The 27,817-nt window shown below is 33.2% G+C and overlaps 1 protein-coding gene across 2 annotated transcripts; it reads left to right on the forward strand.

Annotated features, from left to right (window-relative positions):
• The first annotated feature begins 221 nt into the window (after positions 1–221).
• Pka-C1 (Protein kinase, cAMP-dependent, catalytic subunit 1) lies at positions 222–27,817 on the forward strand. 2 transcript variants are annotated; one of them, XM_089465065.1, is made up of 3 exons: positions 222–362; positions 1,666–3,924; positions 26,058–27,817. In XM_089465065.1, exon 2 carries the CDS (start codon positions 2,511–2,513, stop codon positions 3,570–3,572), a length of 1,062 nt encoding a protein of 353 aa, XP_089321191.1. In that variant the 5' UTR covers positions 222–362; positions 1,666–2,510; the 3' UTR covers positions 3,573–3,924; positions 26,058–27,817. The 2 variants fall into 2 exon arrangements, with proteins under 2 accessions (XP_089321191.1, XP_089321190.1); XM_089465064.1 differs by having other exon boundaries at positions 257–499.

The following is a 27,817-nucleotide window of genomic DNA, read 5'->3' on the forward strand; positions in this document are numbered from 1 at the left end:
AAAACTTAAATATAGTTTTCAGTGTTTATTTTATTTATCTTTGTAATTTAAATACATTTTACAATTTTTAAATTCACAATTTATATATTAAATAGTAAATTTAGATTGAAACTTGTATTGTTCTTATTAAATGAATTGTCATCGAACATATCGAATAATGCGGCGAAGTTTGTTTAACAGCGCAACATGTTCCTACACCAATAGGATTACTCTCTCCGCTCTCATAAGATTACTTGCACGTACATCTTATTGGACTGTTGAGAACAGCACTTGTTAACATCGTGCGTCGACACTAACAGCTGTTACACAAAACTGTTATTGTATATCTTGCTGTTGACGCGTGTGGTCGGGTTTTTTCGGCGGTAAATGCGGGTATTTTAATCTAAGCAACAAATTTAAAGTGCAAAATAAAGAAAAAATACAAAAAATTCATGAAAAAATTTCAAAAATTTCTAAATGTGTTGAAGATTACGATAAACATAATATTAGTTAAATAAAGGTAAATTATAGCAAATGCAAAGCCATTTTTAGCGTGTGTGTGTGTAGCAAAATCGATTATTCAATCTGTGTGTGTACGTGTGTGTATGCATATGCGTGTGCGTATAGTACGGTGTATGTGTGAGTGAGCAAGCAAGCGTGTGTGTGTGTTTGTTTTAAGTTTTTTATGCACTGGGCATACGACTATAAACGGAAAACTTATCATAATATGCCAATTTAACTAATTTAAAATACAGCAAAGACAATTGAGAAGACAAAAATACGACGAAGCAAACTGCAAAATGTAGAGAAGTGTATACCAAAAGCAGAGCGTAAAAAAGTCCAACCAGAAACGTACATACACATACAAATACCTTTGCTCACACTCGCGCGCACACACACACATACAGAGATAAACGGCTAAACGCGTATACAAAGTAAATGAGCGCAAAAGCAATTGCGAAAAAGAAAAACAAGTGCAAAAGCAAAATACAGTCTATGTGTGTGTGTGAATATGTATTGGTGCGTGTGAGTGCAAATGCAAACGCAAAGCGAAAGATTTAATAATTAATTTAATGCTTTAGCTTGAGTTTAGCTGCGAAGACAAAAGTGCTCACTGAGCTGGCAGCTGATGCAGCTGCTAGTGGGTGCGAGCGAGCACGCACCATATGTCGGTCATCAGCTGTTCTGACACTTGACACGATCGTCGCTCGTGTTGTTTTTTTCTTGGCTTTTTTTTTTTTTTTTTGTTTCTGTATTTGACTTTACTTTTTGGCTTTTGCTGTTGTTGTTATATTTCCTTTGCTACTGTTTTTGCTTGCCTAAACGAGTTGCGCTTTGATTTTTTCGTTGTGTTAATTAATGCAAATTGGTTTATTTATTGAGTTAAATTGTTTTCTGTGCATAGTTTGGTTTCAGTTGACGCAAAAGCAAATGTAAATACAAACAAAGTCAAGAGCAAAATCAATATACGAAATAAGTATTAAAATGCAAAGAAAAATTAAGAAAAGAACAGTGAAAAGTAAAAGAAAATAAAAATAAAAACTGGCAACTCTATAAAATTTCTCTAATTATTGTGCACATATATATATAAAAAAGTAATAAATAAATAAATAAACTACAAAGTTAAATCAAAATTTTCAATGCTAATGTTTGTTTTATCCTTTTCTTACACCATTCTCTTTGCAGCTACACAGAAAAAAAATTAAATTTAAATTAATGAGCGGAATTTAAGCAAATTTCAAGTGTTAAACCAAATGTTAATCTAAGCTTAAAGTGTAAAACTAGTTTAAGCCCGCAAAGTGTTAACAAAAGTAAAAAGAAAACACAGTTATATATAAAATTAATGAAAACAAAACTGCAATAAATAGTTAAAACTAAAAAAATAATAATAATTAAAAAAAAAAAACAACACCAACAACAACAAAAGCTGAAGCTTCCACTAATCCAACAAGAGCACGAGTTAAACAGTCCGATTTGACGGCTAAGAAAACGAAGGCTAAAAGAAAAACGGCTAAACGTGAATAGCTGCGCTTTGCAATCAGCCCAATTGCATTAAAAATTTCCTTTTTACCGTTGTTAATCAATTCGCCAAAATAGCTAAATCCATTTTACAATTTCTAAAAAAGAAAAAATCCCATCATAGTTCAGGGACGGCAAGCGGCAGCGGCAGCGGATCAGAGGGCAAGCTACAGCAGCAGAACAGCAACGAGGAGGAAGGCGGTGGTGCAGGTGGAGGACAGCAGGAAGCAGCCGCCGCTAGCCACAAAATAACGCCGCCGACCACAGCCACATCATCATCATCAGCAGCAGGAGCAGGAGCGGGAGCTACAGCAGCAAGAACATCAGCAGCTGGTGTTGATTCAGGAGTCGGAGCCGCAGCCGGCATAGCCAAAGCGAAAGACACAGCTGCTGCCTCTGGTGAGGAGCCGCCGCTGGCGAACAATCCAGGCAACAGCAACAGCTCACCCCAGGCCCAGGTCTCGGCCAGCGCCACGTTTCGTTTGTCCTCGCTGACGGGCACCATCTCGAAAATGGGCAACAACGCGACCACATCCAACAAGAAGGTGGATGCCGCCGAGACGGTGAAGGAGTTTCTCGAACAGGCCAAGGAGGAGTTCGAGGATAAATGGCGTCGCAATCCAACCAATACGGCGGCGCTCGATGATTTCGAGCGGATCAAGACACTGGGCACCGGCTCCTTTGGCCGTGTCATGATCGTCCAGCACAAGCCAACAAAAGACTATTATGCCATGAAGATATTGGACAAGCAGAAGGTGGTCAAGCTGAAGCAGGTGGAGCATACGCTCAATGAGAAGCGCATCCTGCAGGCGATACAGTTCCCATTCTTGGTCTCGCTCCGCTATCACTTCAAGGACAACTCCAATCTCTATATGGTGCTGGAGTATGTGCCCGGCGGCGAGATGTTCTCGCATCTGCGCAAAGTCGGAAGATTCTCGGAGCCCCACTCCCGTTTCTATGCGGCACAGATTGTGCTCGCCTTTGAGTATTTGCATTATCTGGACCTCATCTATCGCGATCTGAAGCCGGAGAATTTGCTGATTGATTCGCAGGGTTATTTGAAGGTCACCGATTTCGGTTTTGCCAAACGTGTGAAGGGTCGCACCTGGACGCTGTGCGGCACACCCGAATATCTGGCACCCGAAATAATCTTGTCCAAGGGCTACAACAAGGCCGTCGATTGGTGGGCGTTGGGCGTGCTGGTCTATGAAATGGCCGCCGGCTATCCGCCGTTCTTTGCGGACCAACCCATACAGATCTACGAGAAGATCGTCTCCGGCAAGGTGCGTTTCCCCTCGCACTTCGGCTCCGATCTGAAGGATCTGTTGCGCAACTTGTTGCAAGTGGATCTGACCAAACGCTATGGCAATCTGAAAGCGGGCGTCAATGATATTAAGAATCAGAAATGGTTCGCCTCCACGGACTGGATAGCGATCTTCCAAAAGAAAATCGAGGCGCCGTTCATACCGCGGTGTAAAGGGCCCGGAGACACAAGCAATTTCGATGATTACGAGGAGGAGGCGTTGCGAATTTCCAGCACCGAGAAGTGCGCCAAGGAGTTTGCCGAATTCTAGAAGAAGTTGCACAAACAACAATTCGCATTCAAATCACCATTGTCGCTACCATCGTCGTTGTTGTCGTCGTCGTCGTCTCGTCTATATGTCTACAACTTACTACAACTACAACAACTACAACAACTACTACTACTACTAGTGCTACAACTACAACTACAACAACTGCAACTTTTACATCTACTTGGGTCTAGCTGGTCATATACTTATCATACAACACAAACACAACACAGAACATCAACACAATTCACATAGACACGCTCACATACACATACACACACACACACACACCCCAACAACAACAGAAACCCCAATTGGATTTTTCATACCCAGTCGCCACAAATAACAAATAACAGTGAGTATCCAATTGGAATTATTTACGCTATATTGGTTTTGCTTTTATCTAACATTAAAATGGAGTATTTTTTTTTATAAGTATTTTTTTAAAAAATGAGCAATTGCAAATATATATTTAATTTAAATATATGTATATTCTGTTGAAATTTAACTAACTAAAACGGAAATTTATACATTATTTAAATATTTGTATATTTATTTATATTTTATGCAGCTGCAACTGAACATTAAATGTTAGAAAAATGTTAACGTCTCTAGCTGAGAAATATTACTCCGATGACGTAATTATCTTTTAGTGTAAACATTTAATATAATAATTTAAATGCAGAATTGCTTGAAAGTCGATTTTATTTTTTACTCAATTTGAGTTTCTACGTCTATTCGGTTTACTGTTTCAAGTCCCTAAAAAACCCACCAGAAACCTTCGAAAAAGTCTAGCCTCATTCTTGTCTGCCGGCTTTAATCAAATTTTGTGGTTTGCTTTTGGTTTCATAAACAAGCAAATTTATAGGAAATGAATCTCTAGTTCAGCATTTCGCTTTATTTATACAGTCTGGTGTCGCCACAAGGGTGGGTATTGAATATCATTGGATATCATTGTATTACCTTTCATTTGTGTAGGTTTTCTTCAATAAGCGAACGTCATTTACACTCTATATTTACACACGATTCCCCAACAGATCTGTGTTGTGATATATGCCTGAAAAGTTGTGGAAAATTTGCTCCATAAGTGACTTACGATTGATGGTTGTTTGTTTCTCTTTGGACATCGCCTTGAAGTTGATGAAGCACAGCGTTCGCCTCTTAAGCACACTAATCCGAACTGAGTTCATCAACAACTCAAATTGTTCGGATTGTGCTTTAGGCAGCTGCTGCTTCCTCCGCCTGATGCTCTCCTTTCGCCCCCTTGAACGCGTGCCGGTCATTCTATTAATTAGTTTGACTCGCTGCAGCTGTCAGTGAGTCGAAATTCATGAAAATTTCTATATGTGTCGGTGGGTAGTCAAAGGCTTTGGCAACCTGCTCGTCCCACATGTCGAGCACATGAAAATAATTCCAAATACGTGCTCTTTCTCGACTCTGACCGGACGGACGGTCAGTTGCCATTGCCAGTTGCTGGGAATCACAAATCGAGATAATGCTAAATGTCAGGCTTTTTATTTATTTATTTATTATTATTATTTTTCAAATGTTCAAATGCTCAATGAATCAATGAGTTGAAAATAATTCACGTTTGACACTAACTGTGCGACGTTAGATAAGAAACTTCTCTGTTTCTGTCATAGGTGGTAATATAATACTTTGTGGTTATACATATACTACAAATATTTTACTACCAAACTGATGATATAATGTCGGAAAGAGATTAAAATGCATTATCTAATATCGGAAATGAAATATATATGTGTACTATAAATTATGCATCTTTAAACGAAAACCATTGTAATAATATAAGCTTCTCAGCTTCAATTCAATTTCTTGATTTATTGAATTCATTAATTAAAAAAAAAATAAAATAAAAATAAAAAAAATAATAACAATAATAATAATAATAATTAAATAAATATCTTATTAATTAATATTTGTATTATAATAAAAAGTAAATATATTTTATTTTTATTTATAATATATACAAGTATTTAAATATATTAAAATAAAATATATATTATTTTCATTTTATTTAAAAAAATATATATATTTTTAATATTATTACATTTTTGTATAATTAAAATTTTTTATGTAAATAAGTGAATTTAATTAAAAGACTTGTTAAAATTATATATAATATTATTGTTTAGTTTTCATATATACGAAATACGAAGTATAAAAATTAAATATATTTATTTTTTCTATAATTAAATATATATTTCTGTTGTTTTCATTTTTAAACATTTATACATTTTGTATATTTTTTTTATACCTTGTTTTAAACATAATATTTTTGGAAATATTTTTTTCTTTCATTCTTCCATATTTTTATTGTGACTTCGACTGATTGATAATAAATTAAAAATATTCAAGTATTTGGGTTAATTAAATTGCCTTCGCTATAGTGATAATACCTCAGCCCTTTTCCCAAAATTTCCCTACTCGTAATTGTTATTCGTTTTATCAATTTTTTCATTTTTACTTTTTCGTAATTAAAATTTTTGCGTGCGCGAAAATTGCGTTGATTGCCCAAAGCTTGCTACCTGTCTCTCTCACTCTCTCTTTATTTTCCTCTCTCTCTCTCCCTCTGTATACATGCTCACTTTTTGCATTAACCAAATCAACTTGGCGTCCAAAATGTCGCCAAAAAATATATGTATATAATATTGATATTTACACTTGACCCAATTGGTTGCCTTGACAGTCAAGTGTACATATGTATATGTGTGTGTGCGTATGCGTGTGTATGTATATTACGTTGTCCTTAGCATAAATAATGTCAAGCCCAGCAAGGCTAACAAAGTAGAGAATTTGTGTATATTTATTAAATATTTATATAAATAATTCTATGCGCTTTTGCTGTGCAGTTAAAAATTGTTTTAATACTCGCTCTTCAAGTGAAAATAGGGGTATATTGGTTGTTTACAATGTTCATCTTAAGCTGCAAGACCTGCCAAATTATTTATTGATCATCTCCCTCTCTCACTATTTGATTTTCCTTGACCTTTTCCACAGAGAACTCTTTGTTTTATAGTCGGTCCATTGAGGCTAGGCAAATTCCGATAATTTATTTTTGATAAATTTCAAAATTAGCTATTTCAATAGTCTGTTACACCCGACTGCAATATTCTAGGTTTTCGCGTGCTCTCGGCCCATTAGCCAAATATGCATTGTTGTTGGTTTTTCATTAAAAGTCAAGACGCTGCGCGTTATTAATACAACAATAAATTATAGGCAGCCACTGTGCGGCAAATGCGTGTAAGAGACGCATAAACCGTCAAGAAAATGTAAAAAATAAAAACAAAAATATACACAAAATATTTATAATTATGAAATTTACAAGTCGAGGCGTGGGCCGTTGCCAGAGAAGAGGCAGCCGAAGCAGACAGCGTGGACTGCTGCTGACCTCCACAATAGTCCACAATATATGTATATACATTTGTAAAGCTAAATGTTTTTAGCTGCATTTCGTATATACATATATTTTGACCATGACCTTGCCTGACCTCTGCCCAGGCCGTTTTCATGTTGTTGCTACTGGTTTGTCTTCTTCCAATTTGTTTGTTCCATTCCTTTATGTGACACATTTCTTGCTCGATTTTATTGGCACTAATTAATGTTCGAAAGGGAAACAAACAAATGAAAGCAAAAAGTAAACAAACAGAAAGAAACACAACAACAACAACAATAGCAACAACAACAACAATTTTACTCATCAATCATTTTGTGTATTTTATTTGCTTCACTTTTCGACCAATTATATTGATAGTCTGAGCAACTAGCACTTAAGCATTCGCCTATTCGCAAAAACCCCCCCAAAGTGCTCAATGAATGGGTATATAAGTCGCGCTGTCTCAGATATGAGACTAAGACTACGCATTTAAGGCCTAATAGGGATATTGCGTTAAGCTACTCATGTTAAAGTTCAGAGTCAACTAAATTGCCTAATGATAATTGCCTAAACTGATAATAGCTTTCAATTTCTCAATCATTCTCTCAATGCTCGCATATTAATCAATTTTATGGTGGCCATAAAAAAGTCTGTATATATATTTCTGTTTCTTTTTCTCTTTTGTCTTTTCTTTTGTTTTATATATTTTGTGATAAATGTTTTCTTATTACCTTTACAACTTCTTGGTGATGTAGGTATATTTTGTAATATGAGCTGTAATATTGTTAAGAAATTGCAATTCGTCACATAAGCCATTTTAATACGATTGAGATCAGCTCCTTAACATGCTAAAGTTCTTTCTTATCACTCGATATATATATATTCTCATTCTATATTTTATTAACAACCTTTATATCTCTTTCCACATCACTTCAAAGGGCATCCCAGCTATTCTAATAGTTCGATTATCATATTATATATTTAACCTTTGAGCTCTTTCTAAATCTCCTCACTTCAATCATTACTATATGTATTCTTAATATCTATATTATATCTACGTTGATCTACGATATTTAGAAATCCCTGCAGAAGGAATAGAAGGCAGTGTAGATCTTCAGAACTAATTTGTCCATTCATTAAGTAGAGCAAGCATCTTATATTTTTTCAATGAATATTAAAATTCGAATTAATAAATTATTCAGTTCTGACGAAAAAGATTTTTTGGCCTGTAAATTGTTATATGTTATATATATTATTTATTTACATATATTATTTATTTATATATATCATATTTCAAATTGGATGTTCTTGGTTCTCTCGGTTCTTTCTTGGTTTGCCCTTCCGTTTATTCCTCCCTTGGCCGCATTAAAACATCTATTTCGCTAGCTCTTAACGCCCATAAAGCCTAATAAACTCTAGGGAGTTGAAGTTTAAACGTATTCCAAATAGGTACTAAATGCTAATTATCTTATCATGACTTGTATAATTTATAAGTTAAATTCCAAGTGCTCAAAATTGATTTAAAGTAAATTCGTTTCATTTCTATTCCGCTGTTTGTAATCAAATTTCATAGAAATTGACAAAATCTGATTGATAAATATTGATAATAATTATTAATGTTTTATTACTCTCATTATTTTTTATAATTATTTGTATTATTATTTTTGTTATAATTATTTGTATTATTTTTTTTTTTAAATTATTTGTATTATTATTCTTTTTTTTTATAATTATTTTTATTTTTATTATTTTTTATTATTTTTATTATTATTATTATCAGCCATTTTCGTGCCTTTTGTTATGATGAATATTTACAACAGCAGCTTCGCATCATGCGATGTATTTCCAAGTCGAGCACTCCCCACTAGAATAACTTTACTAGAATAAACAGCAACATGTGACCGACGTTAGGGAGGCATTAACTTACTAACTCTACTAAACTAATTGTTTCATATTAGTTCAAAGAAAACTGTTATAGTTTTTCTAAATTAATTTTTTCACAGCTTTCAATTTTTTTTTTGTTACTAAGTGTGATTGAAATTTTTTTTAAATGTTACGTTTTGGTGGTGTGAGCTCTTCATTTGTCAGATTTATATATAACATCATTTTGTATATATATAAACTCGAGTTCTAATTGATGAAGTGTGAACGGCAAATTAACAAGTTTATTTTATTTTACTCCAAGCTTTATTTGTTGTTAAACCAGCTAGAGTTGATTTTTATTGGAATATAAATTCTGGATTTTGTTGATGAAATGAACGAAGTTTTGAGTCATCCCTGATAATATGTTAGGCATGCTTCTAATACACTTAATATTATAATTTGTTGTTGAGCATATTAAACTTATTCGTGCCGCGTCTTCAACTCGTGTGGAACTGTCTGATAAGTTGACTGAAATGGGGTCAAAAATTGGTTCAAGTGTCTGCACAGCGTAAGTTCAAATCGCAGCTGGATGCCACGCAGCAGTGGCAACAACAATAACAACAACAACAAAAGCAACAATCTTTGCAACTCGTTGGGTACACGCATGAAATTCATTGCTCACACATTTGCGTCGCTCCAATAAGCAACCAGAAACCCAAGTTAGATGCAACAACTACAACTACAACTGCAACAGCAACAGCAACTGTTGCTGCTGCAGTAACAGCCACATAAATCTTTTCATGAAAATGCAACTGCCAACGCGCTGAGACGTTGTCTGGCCAACTGGGGGCTGGCTGGCTGGCAAGCTAGAAATACGTTGAGACAGACACGGACAGCACAGACGGACGGACCCACGTACACGAACAGAGACGCTGTGCATAGGCTGGGCAGCCTTGTAACACTGCCCTCAAATCAACTAGCAAACACGCACGCGTTGCAGCCACTAACAACAACAACAACAACAACTCTAACCACATCATTATAGTGTCAGTAATGGCAAAAACAGAAAAACTGCAAAAAAAAAAAAAAAATAAAAATTAAAATGCGCAGAATTAACAGCAAACAACGGCTTGCATAAAAATTATAAGCAACTTAGAAGAAGACAACGAAATTGTTATGCTCTATCAAAAGGTCTTCAAGCGGTATATAAAGAAATGTTCAGAAAAGGATTGAATGATTAATAAAAATAGGGAGAAAAAAGTAAAAAAGTTAGTTTGTTCTTCATTCCTTAAAACATTCTTGAAGCAAAGATAATGTTCCCAAATAATTTAAATAATTTATGTTGCCCAACAACAATTTATTTTTATAAAGTTTGCAAGTTTACAAAAAGTTTACTTATATATTTTTACTTAGTATTTTATTAAATTTAAAACACAAAAGCAGCCATAATTTTATTAAAATTAAGTTCCTCATGTCTGATGACCTTTCTGTATTTCTTTGTTTCGCTCTCAAGGTGGAGCATATAACAATAAAATAAATTTTCTATAAACAGAAATAAAACCCACAATGATGAGACATTTATAAACTTAGAAAAAATTGAAAAATTGAATGTTAATTAAAAAAAAAAGTATTTTTCCTGTGGCTTCTTCTCTGCATAAATGTTTTGCAAATTTTCAATAGTTTTGGATTTAATGGAACTATCTTTTGTATATATAAATGCATTTTATTCATTGAATATTGAATTCGAAATTATTTTTAATGTTTATTAAAAAACCTTTTTTCCTATAATATAACTTGCTTTTAATCAAAATGCATTAATTTTATTATACATTAATACATTGCAAACATTTTAAAACCATGTAAGCGATTTTATTTGACATATTGATAAACTTGTTTTCTTAGAAATACAAATTGTCTTTTAATGTATATGACTGCACTTGGAATATGCCATATTGTATATACTACTACAATTTGTTCCATGACTGCAAATCGAATTTCAGCACTCGTGTCAATAAAAAAGATAATTGCAGCAGCAGAGACCTACTTAATTTTTTGAGATTATAAACTTTTATATCATGCCATTTAAAAAATTGATTTATCTATCTTCTAAAATGTTATAAAATGCGATACTAATATTTATTCCACGACTGTATGTAAACAGATATATAAGTACTTAACATTCTGCTGCCTCAAATCTGTTATCATGTGGTACTACGACAGTCAATGTCGACAGTCAATGCCAATAAGTTCACTCCAATAAGCAAATCCAATCAGACTGTTAAGATCCCGCTGTTAGCTTGCTGAGTTTTACTTATTAGCAGTAACATTTTGTAGCTCTGTTAAGCAGTTTTCAAGTAACTGTTTTGTGTTTGTTTCGCATATGTTAATTAGCATTCAGCTTATTAACTATTAAAATACGATAAAGTACAGTAATTGTGTAAATGTCTAAAACTTTTAATTCTCTGTGAGTTAACAGATGTTCGTCGTCAGTTCACGTGATGACATAGTTACGCCTCTTGCCGTTGGTTTTTTGCTCTCTCTCTCTCTCTCTCTCTCTCTCTCGCTCTCTTTTGTATACTCATTATTTTTAAGTTTATTTTATTTTGTTTTCTTATTGTATGTGTTTCGCTCGTCAAGGGTATTCGCATTCATAATTAATTCTTAACGGGCTGTGTCAACGTGTCGCTTGAGTGAAAAGCAGAGTCAGAGTAAGATTCAGACTTTGCTTATCGAGTAGGTTTGCGTTGCTTTCATACGCATTGAGAATAAATTAAACGATTTTCTCTGTTAGCCGAGAATATTTTATTTTGTTTGTTGCCTTTGCTCTGTTGCTTTTGCTTTACTTTGTTGAATTTTTTTTATGATTATTTGTATTTTATTTCGCGTAGATCTTGAGCGAAAACGAGTTTTGTTAGGAGCGGCATGCGAATGCACAGCTATAAAAAAATACCGAAAAAAAGCATTTAAATTGAGACAACCGAAACAGAAAAATGGCAAAAACAACAGCAACAACAGCAGCAACAACAGCAACAAAAGCAACGACAGCAACAATTGTCATTTAAATAACGCACACGTCGTCGTTGTCGCCATGTTATTTTGTTTTTATTTCATTTTCCTTTTTGCTTTTGTTTTTATTTTTGCAATTATTTTTGTCATTTTTATTTTTTGTGTTCTTTGTCGTGTGTGTACATGCGAGATAAAACGCGTACATTTTGCCCTGTTTTGCATAGCCTAGTGCCCCCACTCTTTCTCATTCTCTCTCTGTCACTCTCTTGCTACCCCTTTGGTGTGTGGCTTCGCTTCGCTGCTCTCTATGTCGCTTTGGCTCATACATTTTGCAATGCAATTTCATTCAAAATTTATGGGCTAGCAAAATAGAATCGAACACGAAAAAGGCAAAACAATGAAAATTGAAAATTCGCTTAGGTTTCAGTTGTTATTTTTATTTTTCATTTTGCATTTTCCATTTTTCCTTTGTATGTTATTTTGCATGTTACGTGTATCTTTCGCGATGCACACATCTGTGTGTTGTTTTGCCGGAAGCTGCTGTCTATGCAGCTCGTTTGGCAGCCAGAGGCAATGCCATGATTTGATGCGGTGTGAACCAGTTGCGAATTATTATGGGAAGAAAAGTGGTGCAAAGAGCGCTGCACATTAAAGTGGATTGCTTTAATCTAAGATCTGTCATTTGAATTTCTAATATTTGTGTGTTATGTCAGATAAGATTTAAACTATAAAGTACTATAAAATACGTAAGAGTGAAACGTGGTGGAAGTGTTCGACTGGGACAAACTTAGAGGTGTACATTATTTTATTGATTGACTTTAATTTCTAAAGTTTTAAAATTTTGTTTTTTTTTTTTAAATTAAATATATAAAAAATATAACAAAAATTAGATATAATTTGTTTCTATACTCTAAAGAATACGTTTTAATACTTAAAATTAAAAATATATAAAAAATTCTTAATCATAAAACACACAATCATGAAATTTAAGAATTTTTAATAAATATCTAAAAATTAAATTAAGAATGCAGTACAATTTATAAATAGAATATTTTGCTCTCACCTTTAGCTAATAGACACACAGGTGCATATCGTCATAGCAGCTGTACAAGCTAACAAATTTTTATATTAACTTGCTTGTTGTTGTTAGCTTTGAATTGTGCAACAGTTTGAAGAGTTGATAACAAATGCGAAATGCTGAGAGCGTCTAAAGCGAATGCCAAATAGACGTCAAGTGTAAACTCCTTCGATGGCTTATCACAGTGCGACGCCTGTTTTTTCTATGTTTTTATGTTTTTCGTTTGTTTTTCTAGTCTTAATATATTTTTGTTGACGTGCCTACAAACGAGGAAAGTAAATGAAATTCAAATAAGACAACCGAAAAAAACTGCAATAATTTATACAGAAAATTAAGTTAAGTTGATTCTAATTGGAATTCCTATACTCACTCTAACTCTGAGCTTATTTTGTTGTCTTTTTTATACTCATTCATGACTGCAGAGTTCTTGCTTAATTTGTTTTGCCAACCTGAGAAATGGGTTAAGATTATGCACCCCAGCTGGCTGGCATAGGTTTGGACTTCTTTTTGGTGTTTGTTGTGCTTTAGCAGTAACTACGAGTATTATATAAGCCATTGGCCTTATAACGAAGGCAGCATGCAAGCGACAAACAAAACTGTTATATATAAATAAATAAATATATATTTGTGTATATACAGTGGCCAACACACACACACACATACACAATATAAATGTTATTATTTTGTTTAGGAGCGAGTTGTGCGCCTAATTGAATTTGTTAAAGACTCCCGCTCGCTCTTTTGTTTTCGTCCGCCAACAATTCAATACAAATGACGTGTAATCAATAATAATTATTTGTTATTGCGTTGACATTAGACAGTCGAGCGAGCGATTGGCTAGAGCCAAACATTGCATCAGCATGAGCGGGTGCTAGTCGGTGTCTGCATGCAACCAAATGCCAGAGCAGGTGCTTGCCAGCAAATTAATTGAACTCATTTTTTTGTATTTTTCATTCTTGTCGCCAGGCTCGGCCTGGCCTCTCGGTTCATCTCTCCGCCCGTAGTCGAATGTTACACGAAAGGCGAAATTATTGATTAATTATTTGCTGAGAATTCTGTGTGGCTATTTATTTCTTTTTTACACTGGGCAACATGCAATTAGGGTTTGTGAATGGAAATAGTTAAATAATGAGCGAAAGAAAGTAATATTATAAAAATTGATTAAATTATATTTGCCTTAAAATTACTTTCTAAAATATAAAAAATACGTTTTTTTTTATTTAATACATATACATTTTAATATTTGATATAAATATTTTTAATTATTTAATTTAATTTATATGCATTTGATATTTGTATATGTGCTACACATAAATATTTATATTTATTTTCAATTTGACAATATCTTAAAAATTTCCTTTTATTTTTTAAATTTGCATTATCTTTTAAAAATATTTTATGTCTCAAATAAATAGCTTTGAAATAATTATACAATATTTAATTTTTTAATAATTATTAAATTATTTAAATGTTATTATTAAATTACAATCTTTTATAAATTAGCAAGAAAAAAAAAATTGTCTCTTGTTGTTCAGTGTTACTAATTAAGCTATCATTTTTCCATAGTATTTCAATATGTATGCATCTCGAAAGTGTTTGTGTATATGTGTGTGTGTGTATGTGCGCCGCTCTTTAATTACATTTGCTTATTACGTATGGAAATGTCTGTCTGATAGATGGGCTCTATATGATTGATCGTTGTAAACGATATTTGCTATAAATATGAAACTACGCATTCGCTGAAATTGTGTACAAGCTGAGGAGATACAAAAATCTATTGCTAAGTGCAGTGGAGACGACGTTTCGATATTGTTGGCACGAAGGTCAGCTGCCTATAGAAATTTGTGTTATTTAGCTAACGTTGTGTGCTTACCTTGGACAGGGGGCGTATGCTTAATATATAATGGCATATACATATAATACGCATACGCAGCGTTATGCGCGGCCCACGCAGTCCTCAAGCATTCTTGTGCGAGAGTTGAGTTGTGCAGACTGGCAGCAACAGATAAATGTAATTACTGTCTTATCATAATTACCAGCAAAATGAGAGCAAAAAGAAAAAAAGTAACAGAAAATACAATAAATGCTGTGTAGAGAGAGGGAGAGAGAGGGAGAGAGTGAAGCGTGGGAAGGCACAGACGATGAGGATGGCGATGAATGACGATGCTAGCGAGTGAGCTCAGCTGTGTAGCTCTCACGCATTCACACACACACACACACACACACACACACACACACAAGTGCACTTCACACACAGCCGCAGAATGAGTGTTGGCAAAAATGAGAAAGCAACAGCTTCCTTTGGCCCGTCAGTTGTTGCTGCTGTTGCTGTTTCAAATTTAAATTTTATTTTATTGCAGCACACAAATTGTGCGCCGGCAGCGTTGCTGCGTGTAAGCCCCAAACCTCAGCCCCAACCTCAGCGTTGGCATCAACCTCAATGCGAGGGCTGTCCTACGAGAACCTAACTATGCAGCACTTAACCAGATTGCACAGCAAATTTAGCTGAAGCGAATCCTAAATGATATTAACTGTGCAATAAAATCGTCATCCAATAATTCACTTAAATTTCACTGAGATATGTGGAGATGCATATCTAAATTAGTTTGAATTCTTCTATATTTTATAAACAAAATTAAAATGATTATATGAAACTATTAAAATAATTATTTATAAAAATATATATTTTTATGTGTACAAATAATTATCAAGTTAAATATAAAATGTCCATTTTTGAAACAGAAATTTTTACTTTTTTTAAGCTTTTTAAGTATTGTTTCATATATACGACAATATTACAGTATCTGCAAAAATTCCTATCTTTGGTCTATTGAAATAAATTTGTATGATTTTTACTCTATCTTAATAAAAAAAAAAAAATGTTTATTTAGTAACTTATTTATTTTCATTTAATATATAATATATATCCTATATTTATCTTATTTTGCTTAGATATATATTTAAAAATATTTTCCCATATTAAAAAAAATTAAATAAATAAATAAAGAAATGAATAAAAAAAAAATAAATAAATAAAAAAAAAGAAAATTAAATTAATGATTACTGTTTTCGTATAAAGCAAAAATGTTGCAAATTGTAAATTTTAATTTTCATATTATTAAAATATATTTATAAATATATTAAAAATCAGTGAATATCAAAATTTATTGTTGTCTATTTGTAGAATTTTACAAAAGTTAATAAAAAAGGCTGTTGTTTAAAAATATTGTATGCCTCGCATTGATTGTGCTCTGAGTCTAAATAACTTTGTGCTTAGGGCATATGTAATCTAAGTGACCTACCTTAAATATTTGCCATAGTTGACAAAGCTAGTTGGAAATATATTGCTTGTTTGGCTAAGTACTGCATTCAAATAAACAAAATATATTGGCACATCTATACTCATCAAAGGATACCATAAGATCATTTAATTAAGGCTGAGCATATCTTCAGAATATATCTTCCGATATTTATCAGTAAAATATAGTATATAATTCAAATTAATAAACACATATATTATTTTAAAATAAATTTATGCAAAATATGGCAGCAAACATACGAACGCTATTTGCACTTAAGATTCATGAAACTAAATGATTGCTGTAAATACATAATATTTTGTTTAGCAATTTGAACGTCATTTAGTACTGTCTGTTGCTCAACTAGAAACGTTTTTTTATTTTTTATATCTCACTCTATGCTCTACTTACGCATATAGATAACTCTAATTATCTTAAAGTAAACTTCAGTCTTATTAGCACAGCTATTTCAATTTGAAAACATATTATCTTTCATTGTTGAGCGGCCCTCTAAACGCTGTTGCCACTCTCTATATGCGTGTGTGTGAGTGTGTGTCTCTGTGCGTGTGTGTGTGTGTGTGTGTTTGTTGCGTTAATTGCCTTCATGCGCGCGCAAGTTGAGTTTCTGACCTCCCGGGCCACTTCCTTTACATGGCGCACAGTGCGCCTGTGGGGCTCAAGTTGTGCTGCCGCAGCTCCGGGCTGCTCTTAGCCTTTAATTACTTTCGTAGTTAATTTTGTTACAACAAAAGCGACAGCGACAGCAGCAACAACAACAACAAGGGCAACAGCAGCGTCAATGCCATTGCAAAAATTGAAATTTGCTTTTAATTCACGCGTCTGACCCTCTCGAGTTATGCTCTGAGTGTACTCAATGTCCTGTTTTTAGCCAAATCTTCTGTTTGGACTTCCGTTTCCTGTTCATTTCCAGGCTGACATTTTCAAATGTGTATTTGTCATTTTCCCATTTGCCATTTCAATGGAAAACTGCAGACCAAATTTTAATTGATTCGTCTCGAGGGCTTCAATCGATTTCTGCTTTGTATTTTCATTTTTCTTTTTTTTTTTTTCGCTTGGTCACGCTCACTGTTTTCGCTTGGCCCGAAAATTGATTGAAATTTCAAAGCCAACAAGTTTATTGACATTAGATACGACGGCCGCCACGCATTTTATATATTTATTTGCTTATAATACATATACACATACATGTAGATATGTGTGAGTGTGTATATCTCTTTCCAGTTGCTTGGTCGCTAAAGTTTTCCACGCTATTCGATGCCTTTTAATTGTCGCTTTTTATTTTTATTTTATTTTTTTTTCACTTTTGTTGCTACGCCCAGAACTCGCATTGCTTCGGTTATTGAAAAAGTTGAGAGTTCACAACCGTTGCACACTTGAGTTTCTCAAGCGGGCGTGGGAATAAATAGAGCAGAGTCAGGCGCAGATGAATGATAACAATAAAAGAACTCGAACTCATGATAACGAGTTGCAGAATTTTCGGCGTTTGTTGAACTTGAGCTGACGCCATATATATATATATATATATATATATATATATATATATATATATGTCTTTTCTCTTGATGAACTGGAATAATTTTCTTAAATGGCAACAATGAGCACTGAATGCTGCGACGAATGCCAGATGAAAAGGCCAAAAGTGCGTTCATCAACATTCGGCGCATGCAAATTTTTCATTCATTCTTATATTTGGCTGAGTGTCATTTAATTAACGTAGAAGCCTTGGATTTTTCGAGATGAGCACTTTTAAAAATGGGTCGTGGCTATAATAAAAATGCTAGAGTTTTGAGCTCTTAAAATAAGAAGTCTAGATAAAAGAATAGAGTTTATGGCGCTTAAAAGGCAAACAAACTTTAGATAATAATATTCGTAATGATGATGTTTAAATTTAGTATTATTATTTTAGTAATCACGACATTTTTGGGTATGAGTTATAATATGGTAAAAGGTTTCAGCCGCATTGCCAGCATATATATAATATTATTATTTTTACTTTTGTCATTCAGATTGTAGCTCAAATTCCGCCTTTTCCCACAGGTAATTTTGTTGTTTGTTGGTAATTCGCATGGACAGTTATGTTGGAAGTGGCTTGTAGCATCGTGACCAAAAATAATTGAATAGCCTTGAGTACACATTTTTATCAGATATGTACAAAGTTGATAAGTCCAAATTGCCAGCTATCTTTGCTACAAATTTTAAACACAAAACTTTTCCAAACGAATGACTTTATGAAGCGCAGTTGACTAAAGGCGCGCGCTCTCTCTCTCTCTTTCCCTGTTTGCCTCTCTCTCCCTCTCTTCTTCACAAACAACGCAACATATTTGACCTACAGGCAATGACAAATATGTTGCTGACAGTTTCGAGAGAAATGTACAACATATTTAAAAACATATTTCTGAATAAAATCATATGAATATAAATTAAATTATATAAGCATAAATTATGCACATACACACACACACATACATGCAAAAAGCATATATATGCAGACAATATTTCTGTCGCGCCTCTCTCGCCTTCTTGGAACATTTTAATATATCAACACGCCCGCCTGGCTAGAAAGTGGACATGCTCGAAATATCTTAAACGAGCAGCAACAACAATAACAAATAATCACAAAGCAACAACAGCAACAACTACAGTCTATATACATATTTACACAAGATATAAACTGCAAATATCATGAAAATGAAATGAACAAAATTGTTGGGGCTGACGATTCGCAAACTATTTTCGATTTGCGACCACACACATACACATACACAAACACAGCGAATATTCATATATTCATATATATATCTAGCAATCTATCTGTCTCCGTGTCTCTGATGTCTGTTTCGATTTGTTTGTCTGGCTGCTTTGGCCAGCAGAACTACTCAATTCTGTTTGCATTTCAATAGAAGCGAGCCATAAACAATAATAAAGTGTGACCAGACAGCAAACATTATTTATGCGCTCAAGTAGCTAGGGTATATCAATTGGTTTCTGTGTGCTCAAGTCATTGCTCCCGCAACCAGGCGAAAGACACTATAACTATCGTAGTAATTAAATGAAATTACAAACGATTCATGGCATGTTTAAACAGTTAATGGCAAGCAGACTCGGCTGTCAAATACCCGCACTGCACTAGTCAAGGGGTATGGTTAGGGTATATTAGATAGGTATATAGTAGAAAATTGAATTACGAAATTAAAGGGCTCACGAGCTGCAGTAATATGTATATTCATATATTTAGTATTAATTTATCGTTTATATATGTTTTTTTTTATCTCCATGGTTTTAAAGCTTAGGCATTGAATCTCTATACGAAAAGAGCTAAGGAGTGTATATAGAGCACTAATATAGCCACTTGTGCTCTATCCTATTAACCATATATTTTCTACCAAAACAATCTTAGTTTATTTATGTAAATAAAATTTCCATATGCATACCTTAAGTGAATAACTTGCTTAATTTGTATACTACACTAAAATACCCACTTGCCTCAAGGCTACATTATCAGAGGTCTTTACTATAAGTTGCTTTTACTATCTTCTGCTAAGTATCTTGTTTGTTTAGCCCATTTAACTAATTGACAGCACACTAACATACCCACTCGCCTTTAAGACCAGGGTATTTACAGTATTTTTTGTAGCCTGTTTTGCTTTGTCTAACATTTTCGATATTGAGCTGCGCGTGATATATGATCCGCTTATTTAGGTGCTGGCGCGTATCGTAAAACAAGACTCCTCAATTTCCTTCCTTTTCCATCTACCTCACAGCTACATACGTAATGTAGATGTTATCTCTGTGGCTGTACATGGGTATATAGCACATGTAGTAACCCATAGTGCCGTTAAGTCAGTCCAGTTGTTGTTTTTCCCCAGGTGATAATTAGGCATTTTTAAAATGCAGTTTGTCTCACTGTACTTCATGAAATATGCAGCGAAATTGAGAGATAGAGGCAGAGGTAGAGGCAGAGGTAGGGGCAGAGTCAGGAAAAAGGTCAGCAGCTGGAACGGTAGGCAGCGGTCTGTAGTGCACTCGGTTGGCCTTATTAAAAAAGCACAGAAAGCAAAGAGCTGCACACATGCATAAAATGTGGACAGCGGGAGTGGAAAAGGGAGAGGGAAAAGTGGGACAGAGAGCGACCAAATGCGCATACGAAAACTTTGCAAATGCTCTGGCTTTTGAGCTCTGCACACATCGCTGCAGACTCAATTACTTAAGTTATTTAAACTTTTTACACATATAATACACATAAATGTGTTAGTCAGTTAGCTGAGTTTCGTTGAGTCTAGTTAGTTTCAGTTACTTGGAAACTGACGCTTTTGATAAGGCATTCATATCTCGTCAAACAAATGTCTCTAATTTGGACTAACAAACATTAAGTTGTAATAGGATGTTGACTTTAGATATAAATGGGAAAGTACCAGGGCTAACTGCATTTTATGCCGAAACCATATTTATTTTAAAACCGCTAGCCATCATAATTACGTAGACTGTTGAAGTTGCTGAAGCACATAATTTTGTTACCATAAAAACTTTGTATATGAAAAGAAGAAGAGAAATAGTTGACCAAGTTTATCTAGCAGCATAATTTAAGATTAGAGAATTTTAAGAGTTTATTCAGATAACGTGCATTGTTTTATCTCGAGTTTTCCTAAGAACTTATTTATAAAGACATTCAGCAAACAGTGAAAATGGGAGACTGTAGTAGTTGAGGTACTACTGACTGCATAGTACTTCTTCGTTTGACAGAACTTTAATTTATTAAAAATTAATACATTTTATACATTAAAATGTTTCAAAGTCTTAACTATGATTAAACTGAGAATTATGATCGATTTTTGGTATAAAACTGTGCTTGGATGTATTTGTTTTATAATATCCTATAACCAACATTAATATTCAAATTTATTACTATATATTTTACTAAGATAATTGGTAAGCATACAAAGTTTTATACAAGTATAATATAATTTCTATTGATGACATAGTTTCCCATAGCAGAAATTTAAGCCCCAAATATATTGCTATGTTCAATTATTTTAACTATGCGAATAGCCGTAAATTTCTTAATGCTTTCGTGCACAAAATATTTGCTCTACAGGAATTTTATTTTTTAATTTATTGAGCTGGCCAATGAAATATAAAATATCTACCCCTCTTTGGACTTGAACAACAAAACAACTGAAAATATAATCACTTGTTATACCCTGAACCCATTGAAAATGGGAAATCAGGGTATAATGGTTTTGTGAAAAGTATGTAACAGGCAGAAAGAATCATCGCAGACCCCATAAAGTATATATATTCTTGATCAGCACGACGAGCTGAGTCGATATAGCCCTGTCCGTCTGTCCGTCCGTCCGTCCGTCCGTCCGTCCGTCCGTCCGTATGAGCAAAAGAATCTCAGAAGATATAAGAGCTAGAGAGCTGAAATTTGGCATGCATACTCGTGTATACCATAGGCAGTACAAGTTTGCTTTATTTTTTCGATAACTCGTCCGATAACTTTTTTATCGAGAATAATCGAAAAATCGACTTGGTTTTTTCAGCATAATTTTAACACTTTTAGACCTGGAGACTTCATATTTGGGTTGTATATAAAGTTAGTGGATACAAAGATTTTGTAATTTGCAGATTTTGGATACCACGCCCCCTTCTCCCCCAATTTGTAAAAGTACTAGTACTAGTACTTTTCAAGTACTAGAGACTTGTGCTTTGGAATGTACACATATTTTAACCATATGATTACGCTCTGAAAGTTTCATTAAGATCGTATGTCTACAAAAGAAATTATTCAACAAATAAATTCTCATATTATTGCCCACATTGCAGCGCAGCCCAAGCGCAGTCGCTGCTAACTGCGCAGTCAGCAGAGCACGTGCTTATAAGTGCATGTGTATGTATGTGTGCATAAAAGAAGTCCAGACTGATTAGAATATCAGCTTGGAGGGTTCAGGGTATCTCCTAGTCGAGCAGTCTCGACTGGAGCCTTTTTACTTGTTTTTGAACATAAGCAATCACAATTAAACTTTTTTTTGGCTTTCACAGCAGATTTACTTTTAAATGGGCTTTACGTAATTAATCATAAGCATTTATGGCTTTCAAACTAAAGTTTAGCTTAAAATGGTTTAACTTGCCAGGAAATATAAACATTTTTCTGCACATTTTCTGTCTACTTCAAGTGCCTTTCATTTCATGCTCATTCCTTTGCTATTGGCTATACAATGAGCACTATGATATTTCAAGGCTAGGAGAAGCAAAAAAAAAAAAAGAAAAACAACACAAATTCGCACAACAAGTGAAAGTTTTGTTTTTTAGCCGCTGTCCGAGCTGTGAATTGAGCCGTTTGTTGTATTGTGACGCACATCGGTTCGCTTAATGGAGTTTACGTAATACTATATCCGACTACAATTACAAACAAGTAAGAAGGCTCCAGTCGAGACTGCTCGACTAGGAGATACCCTGAACCCTCCAAACTGATATTCTAATCATTCTGGACTTCTTTTATGCACACATACATACACATGCACGTATAAGCACGCGCTTTGCAAACTGCGCAGCTAGCAGCGGCTGCGCTTGGGCTGCACTGCAGTGTGGGCAATATAACGAGAATTTATTTGTTGAATAATTTCTTTTGTAGACATACGATCTTAATGAAACTTTTAGAGCGTAATCATATGGCTTAAATGTGTGTACATTTCAAAGCACAAGTCTCTAGTACTTGAAATGCGTTTTTTACAAATTGGGGGCGAAGGGGGCGTGGTATCCAAAATCTGTAAATTACAAAATCTTTGTATCCATTAACTTTATATACAACGCAAATTTGAAGTCTCCAGGTCTAAAAGTGTTCAAAATAAGCTGAAAAAACATTGTCGATTTTTCGATTATTCTCGATAAAAAAGTTATCGGATGAGTTATCGAAAAAATAAAGCAAACTTGTACTGCCTATGGTATACACGAGTATGCTTGCCAAATTTCAGCTCTCTAGCTCTTATATCTTCTGAGATCCTTTTGCTCATACGGACGGACGGACGGACGGACGGACGGACGGACGGACGGACAGACGGACAGGGCTATATCGACTCAGCTCGTCGTCCTGATCAAGAATATATATACTTTATGGGGTCTGCGATGATTCCTTCTGCCTGTTACATACTTTTCACAAAACCATTATACCCTGATTTCCCATTTTCAATGGGTTCAGGGTATAAAAACTAGAAGAGTTAACGGATTTGACGATTGCATATATATATATATATATATATATATATATATATATTATGTGGATGTATATATGAAATATATATTGTATATCTACTTGATATATATATATATCTCTATGATATATACCAAATATATATGATGGTATTATATATCTTAGCTCTTCAATGCTTTGGTGTTACATATGGTATTGTTGTTGTTGTTGTTGTCTGTGATGTTTTAGCGTGGGTGCAGGCAACAGCCCGTCGCCGGCTCGCTCAATGACGGCTTTTGTTTCAGAGATAAAAGGCCGGCTGAAAATATAAAACTTTTGCTGCCTCTTTTTATACATGCTGCACCCATTGGATGCACTCAATGAAGGGTAGATTGGTTATATGCAAGTGAAATTGACGGCAGAGAGAAAGGCGGTCGAGTGACATGATATGGTTTAGATACATATCAGAGTTCAAGTGGAAACCGTTGAACGTCTTTATGAGTCTGTCAAGCCCAAGTTAAGAGTTGCAATTCAAATTAATTATATTTATATTTTTAAGAGTAATATGGAAGCAATTAAATATAATATTAATATAAATGGAATAATATTATTTTATTAATTATTTCTTAAGTATACTTTATTATATTAAGTATTTAATATAATAAAAATAAATATTGATAAAATATTATTATTTATAGACTACATAAATCATTAATTTAATTTAAATTTAAATATAAGGAAGGGAATTTAATTTGTTTTATTAAATATATTTTCTTAAATTAAGTATGTAAAATAAAATTTAAAAAAATATAATATAACAGTAAATAAATAATTTAAGTATATATTTATTTGTTTACAATTACAATTATTCGTCAAATATATTAAACTAAATCTATTATACTTTCTCATGTTCCTTTAGAAATTTTATAATTTTAAATTAAATAAAAAAAAATAAAAAAATTAAAATAATAAAAATTGATCGCTTTTTATAAATTAAAATAATAAAAATGTATTACTTTTTAATGTATTTTGCTCTTCTTTATAATTCAAATAATTCAACTTAGGTATACACAAACCTATACAAAAATTAGGCCTGTCAGCTTGTTGCTCTATACAGGATATCTGGCAGTTGAGTTTGTTTGATAAAAACACTTCAACTTGCTTTATTATGTTGTTTTTGTTACGTTTTTCGGTCGCTTTGTTATTGTTTTTGCAAAAAAAAAAAAAAAAAAAAAAAGAATAAGAGAAGAAATATAGCACGCCCAGCTGCTTACGTCAGAGGCACCCACCAGCAGGCAACAGACTGTTTGGTGTGTGTGCGAGGCTGATAAGGAGCAGAATCTATAAAAGTTTATATATACATGCGTATATATATGCGTGTGTGTGTGTGTGTGTGCGTGAGTCTGACAATATGCTGTGTCAAGGCGCAAAACACAACAATTATTAGCTGGCATGACTCTATATATTTATATATGTGGTGATTTGATTGTAATTATGTGGGCTAAATATTAATTAATGATTGGCTAGCAATGCGTGAGGCATGACTAGTTACATTAAATTAACTATTCGAAATTAATTAAGAAATCAAATGTATCAAGTATTTGAGGATGCAGATTTCTAGTTTATTGCTTTAAATATTAGTGAATTAAATATTATATAAATGTAAATATCTCTTGACTATTTGCGGAACTGCTCAAGTTCATTCTTTATCAATGTTATTTGCCTATAAGTTTTATTTATTGGTTTCTCTGAGCGGAGGTTAAGAATAAATTTTATAATTTATAAGCGAATGCAACAAAGTCAATGCTATATTTATAAATCAATAGCATTAGACTGAATTGCTAAAAACTTGAATATTTTTTATGGAAAATACATGAGTTAAATGCTTAAAATATAATATAAGAGACTATCAATAATATCTATGCAATATTTAACTATATATAGTTTAATTCGAGATGAACTAAATAATAATTTTGACTAAACCCTAAGTTGAATCGAGCTTATTATATAACATAACAATAACTTTATCTTGACCTCTGCAAACTGCAAAAACTCTTAAACACATTTATATACGTTTCATATATATGCTTTATAAATTCTAAATAATTAGTTTTATAAGAGTGTTCAACAAAAATCTGTTGATATATTCCTCAATAATATTATATATTTTAAAATAAACATATTTAAACTTATTATTATCGTTATTCAAACCAGTTCTGGCCCACGCCTAACCTATTTCAACTTAATATCTTAGCCTTGAACTTCTCAATGCATCGTCGCTTGAAAGCCATGGCAACAGTTTGTCTGCCCAAAAAGTGAGCCGAAAAGGCCCATCAAAATCTGAGTCAAACTTTAGCGTTTTATGTTTATTGAGAGCTCGTCTAAGCTACGGCTTTTTATGATTTCTAGTCAGGGGCTGAGGTTAAAAAACTCAAATAGGAAGTGTCAGCCACACAAATGTAGACGCAGTCAAGGTTAACTCAACAAAATAAAATTGCTGTTGATTGGCAGCTAGAAAAAAATATTAGTTAGCTTTGTATATAAAATATTTATGCATAAGTTAAATATTTAAGTTAAGTATTTAAGCATTCGAAAAGTGAAAATGTTTGAAGCTAATGAATCATTTCTTCTTTTGCAGTGCGTACACGAAATATGTCAGCAGCGCTTACCCTAAATGGAACTTAGACTCTCCCTTCGCAAACTGGTCAACGTACTCCCGAGGCCAGAACACAAACACAACAAATTTATTAAAAATTTGATAAGGAATACATTTCTTATATCTTCAAATAAAATTAAAGATCTTGGAAGTTAGAGAGCGTAAGAGCTAAAGAGTGGAGGGTAACCAAGCAGCAATAATAATAATTATAATAATCATAATAACAAAATCAAGAATGTAATAGGTAACCAAACCTTATGGCATATATACATAAATAATCATTCATAACATATAGCGTATAGTATAACCACGAGACTACAGATATTTAGTTGTAAAGTACATAGTTTAGTTTAACTGAAAACACACACAACAACAACAAACAAATGAAAAAGAAAACACGTTTACCAAATCTGTCTAAGGCGAAACAAGAACTTCGTTAAATTGGGCTAATAACCTTTATCATTTTCAGCAGGCAACAACAAGAACAACAAATATTTGTGAAAGTATGAAACGCTTTATTAATTTATAAATTTAACAAACGTAAAATGTAAAAAAAAACAAAACAAAAATTATGGCACACTTAGTGTGCTTGAAAAAAAAAAACAACTTAATATTAAAAGTAAACAGTAATAAAAAAGAAATAAAAAACGGATTACTGGCAGAAACGGCTAATTAAATTTTCATTAAGTACAGTTCTCATATAAAAAAAAATTTAATTGCGAAAAAATATGAAGCAAGAAAATCAGTAAAAATAACAGAAATTCGCATCAGTAAAATGCAGTCAGTGTTGGTTAACTAGCCACAACAGTATCGTCAAATGTTTAAAGCGCACACACAGTGTTGCCTACATAAGCATATATATTCAGTGTTGCAAAAGCCAAAAAAAAAAAAAAATTTCCAAGAACTGCAAATCTTATGCGCCCACAACACCAAAAAAAAAGAAAAAAAAATTTAAAAAGAGATGAGGAAATGTAATCTGCTATTAACTGGAGCTTGCGTTTAGCTCTTGATGTTTTAGGCGTCTTAGACATACGATAGATATGTACTATAAATGTTGTACAATCAGCGACGACGTGCAACAATAAATAAACACACACACACACATACACACCAAACATTTGTGGTTAGAGCCGAAAGTTAATCAACATCCAATAGACACTCACACAAATGCACGCTCATTAACAGTGGCACCTAAAAGTAAGCGCACTCACCGAATACATATATACATATACAACATTTTCACATATACATATTAATTAAAATAATAAAAAAAAAGTGTCAGGCGTATATATATATATATCCACGTATAACTCGCAGGATCTAGGGCCAAATGCGCCAGAACCATTAACTACTCAAATTCTAAAATAAATAATAACATGAAGAACATAAATTAAAACAAAAAATAAACAAACGCAGCAAAAAAACAAAAACAAAATCTGAATGTTTACTTATAAGTCGCAAATATATATATATACATACAAAAAAATATTAAAAAAATAAAAAACAAAGAAAAAAACCAACTGAAATTTGTGTGTATAAAAGCGTAAACCGTAGAATTAAAGAGAACAAAAAAAGGGGCGTCAAAAAGTCTAAATATAAATATTAAATATTATACACTTACATCCATAAAATATCAACAACAAAATATGTGCAAGAGCGAAAAAGAGAGCAACGTGAGAGAAAGATAACGCGCCAACTAAGTTAAAAAAAAAAAAAAAAAAAAAAAAAAAAAAAAAACAAAA

This window comes from Drosophila arizonae, chromosome 3 (assembly GCF_054131065.1).
Source record: "Drosophila arizonae isolate 15081-1271.41 chromosome 3, UAZ_ARI_1.0, whole genome shotgun sequence".
NCBI classification, from domain to species: domain Eukaryota; kingdom Metazoa; phylum Arthropoda; class Insecta; order Diptera; family Drosophilidae; genus Drosophila; species Drosophila arizonae.

Coding starts and splice junctions, on each gene's coding strand:
- Pka-C1 (XM_089465065.1), top strand. CDS start 2,511: ATGGGCAACAACGCGACCACATCCAACAAGAAGGTGGATGCCGCCGAG.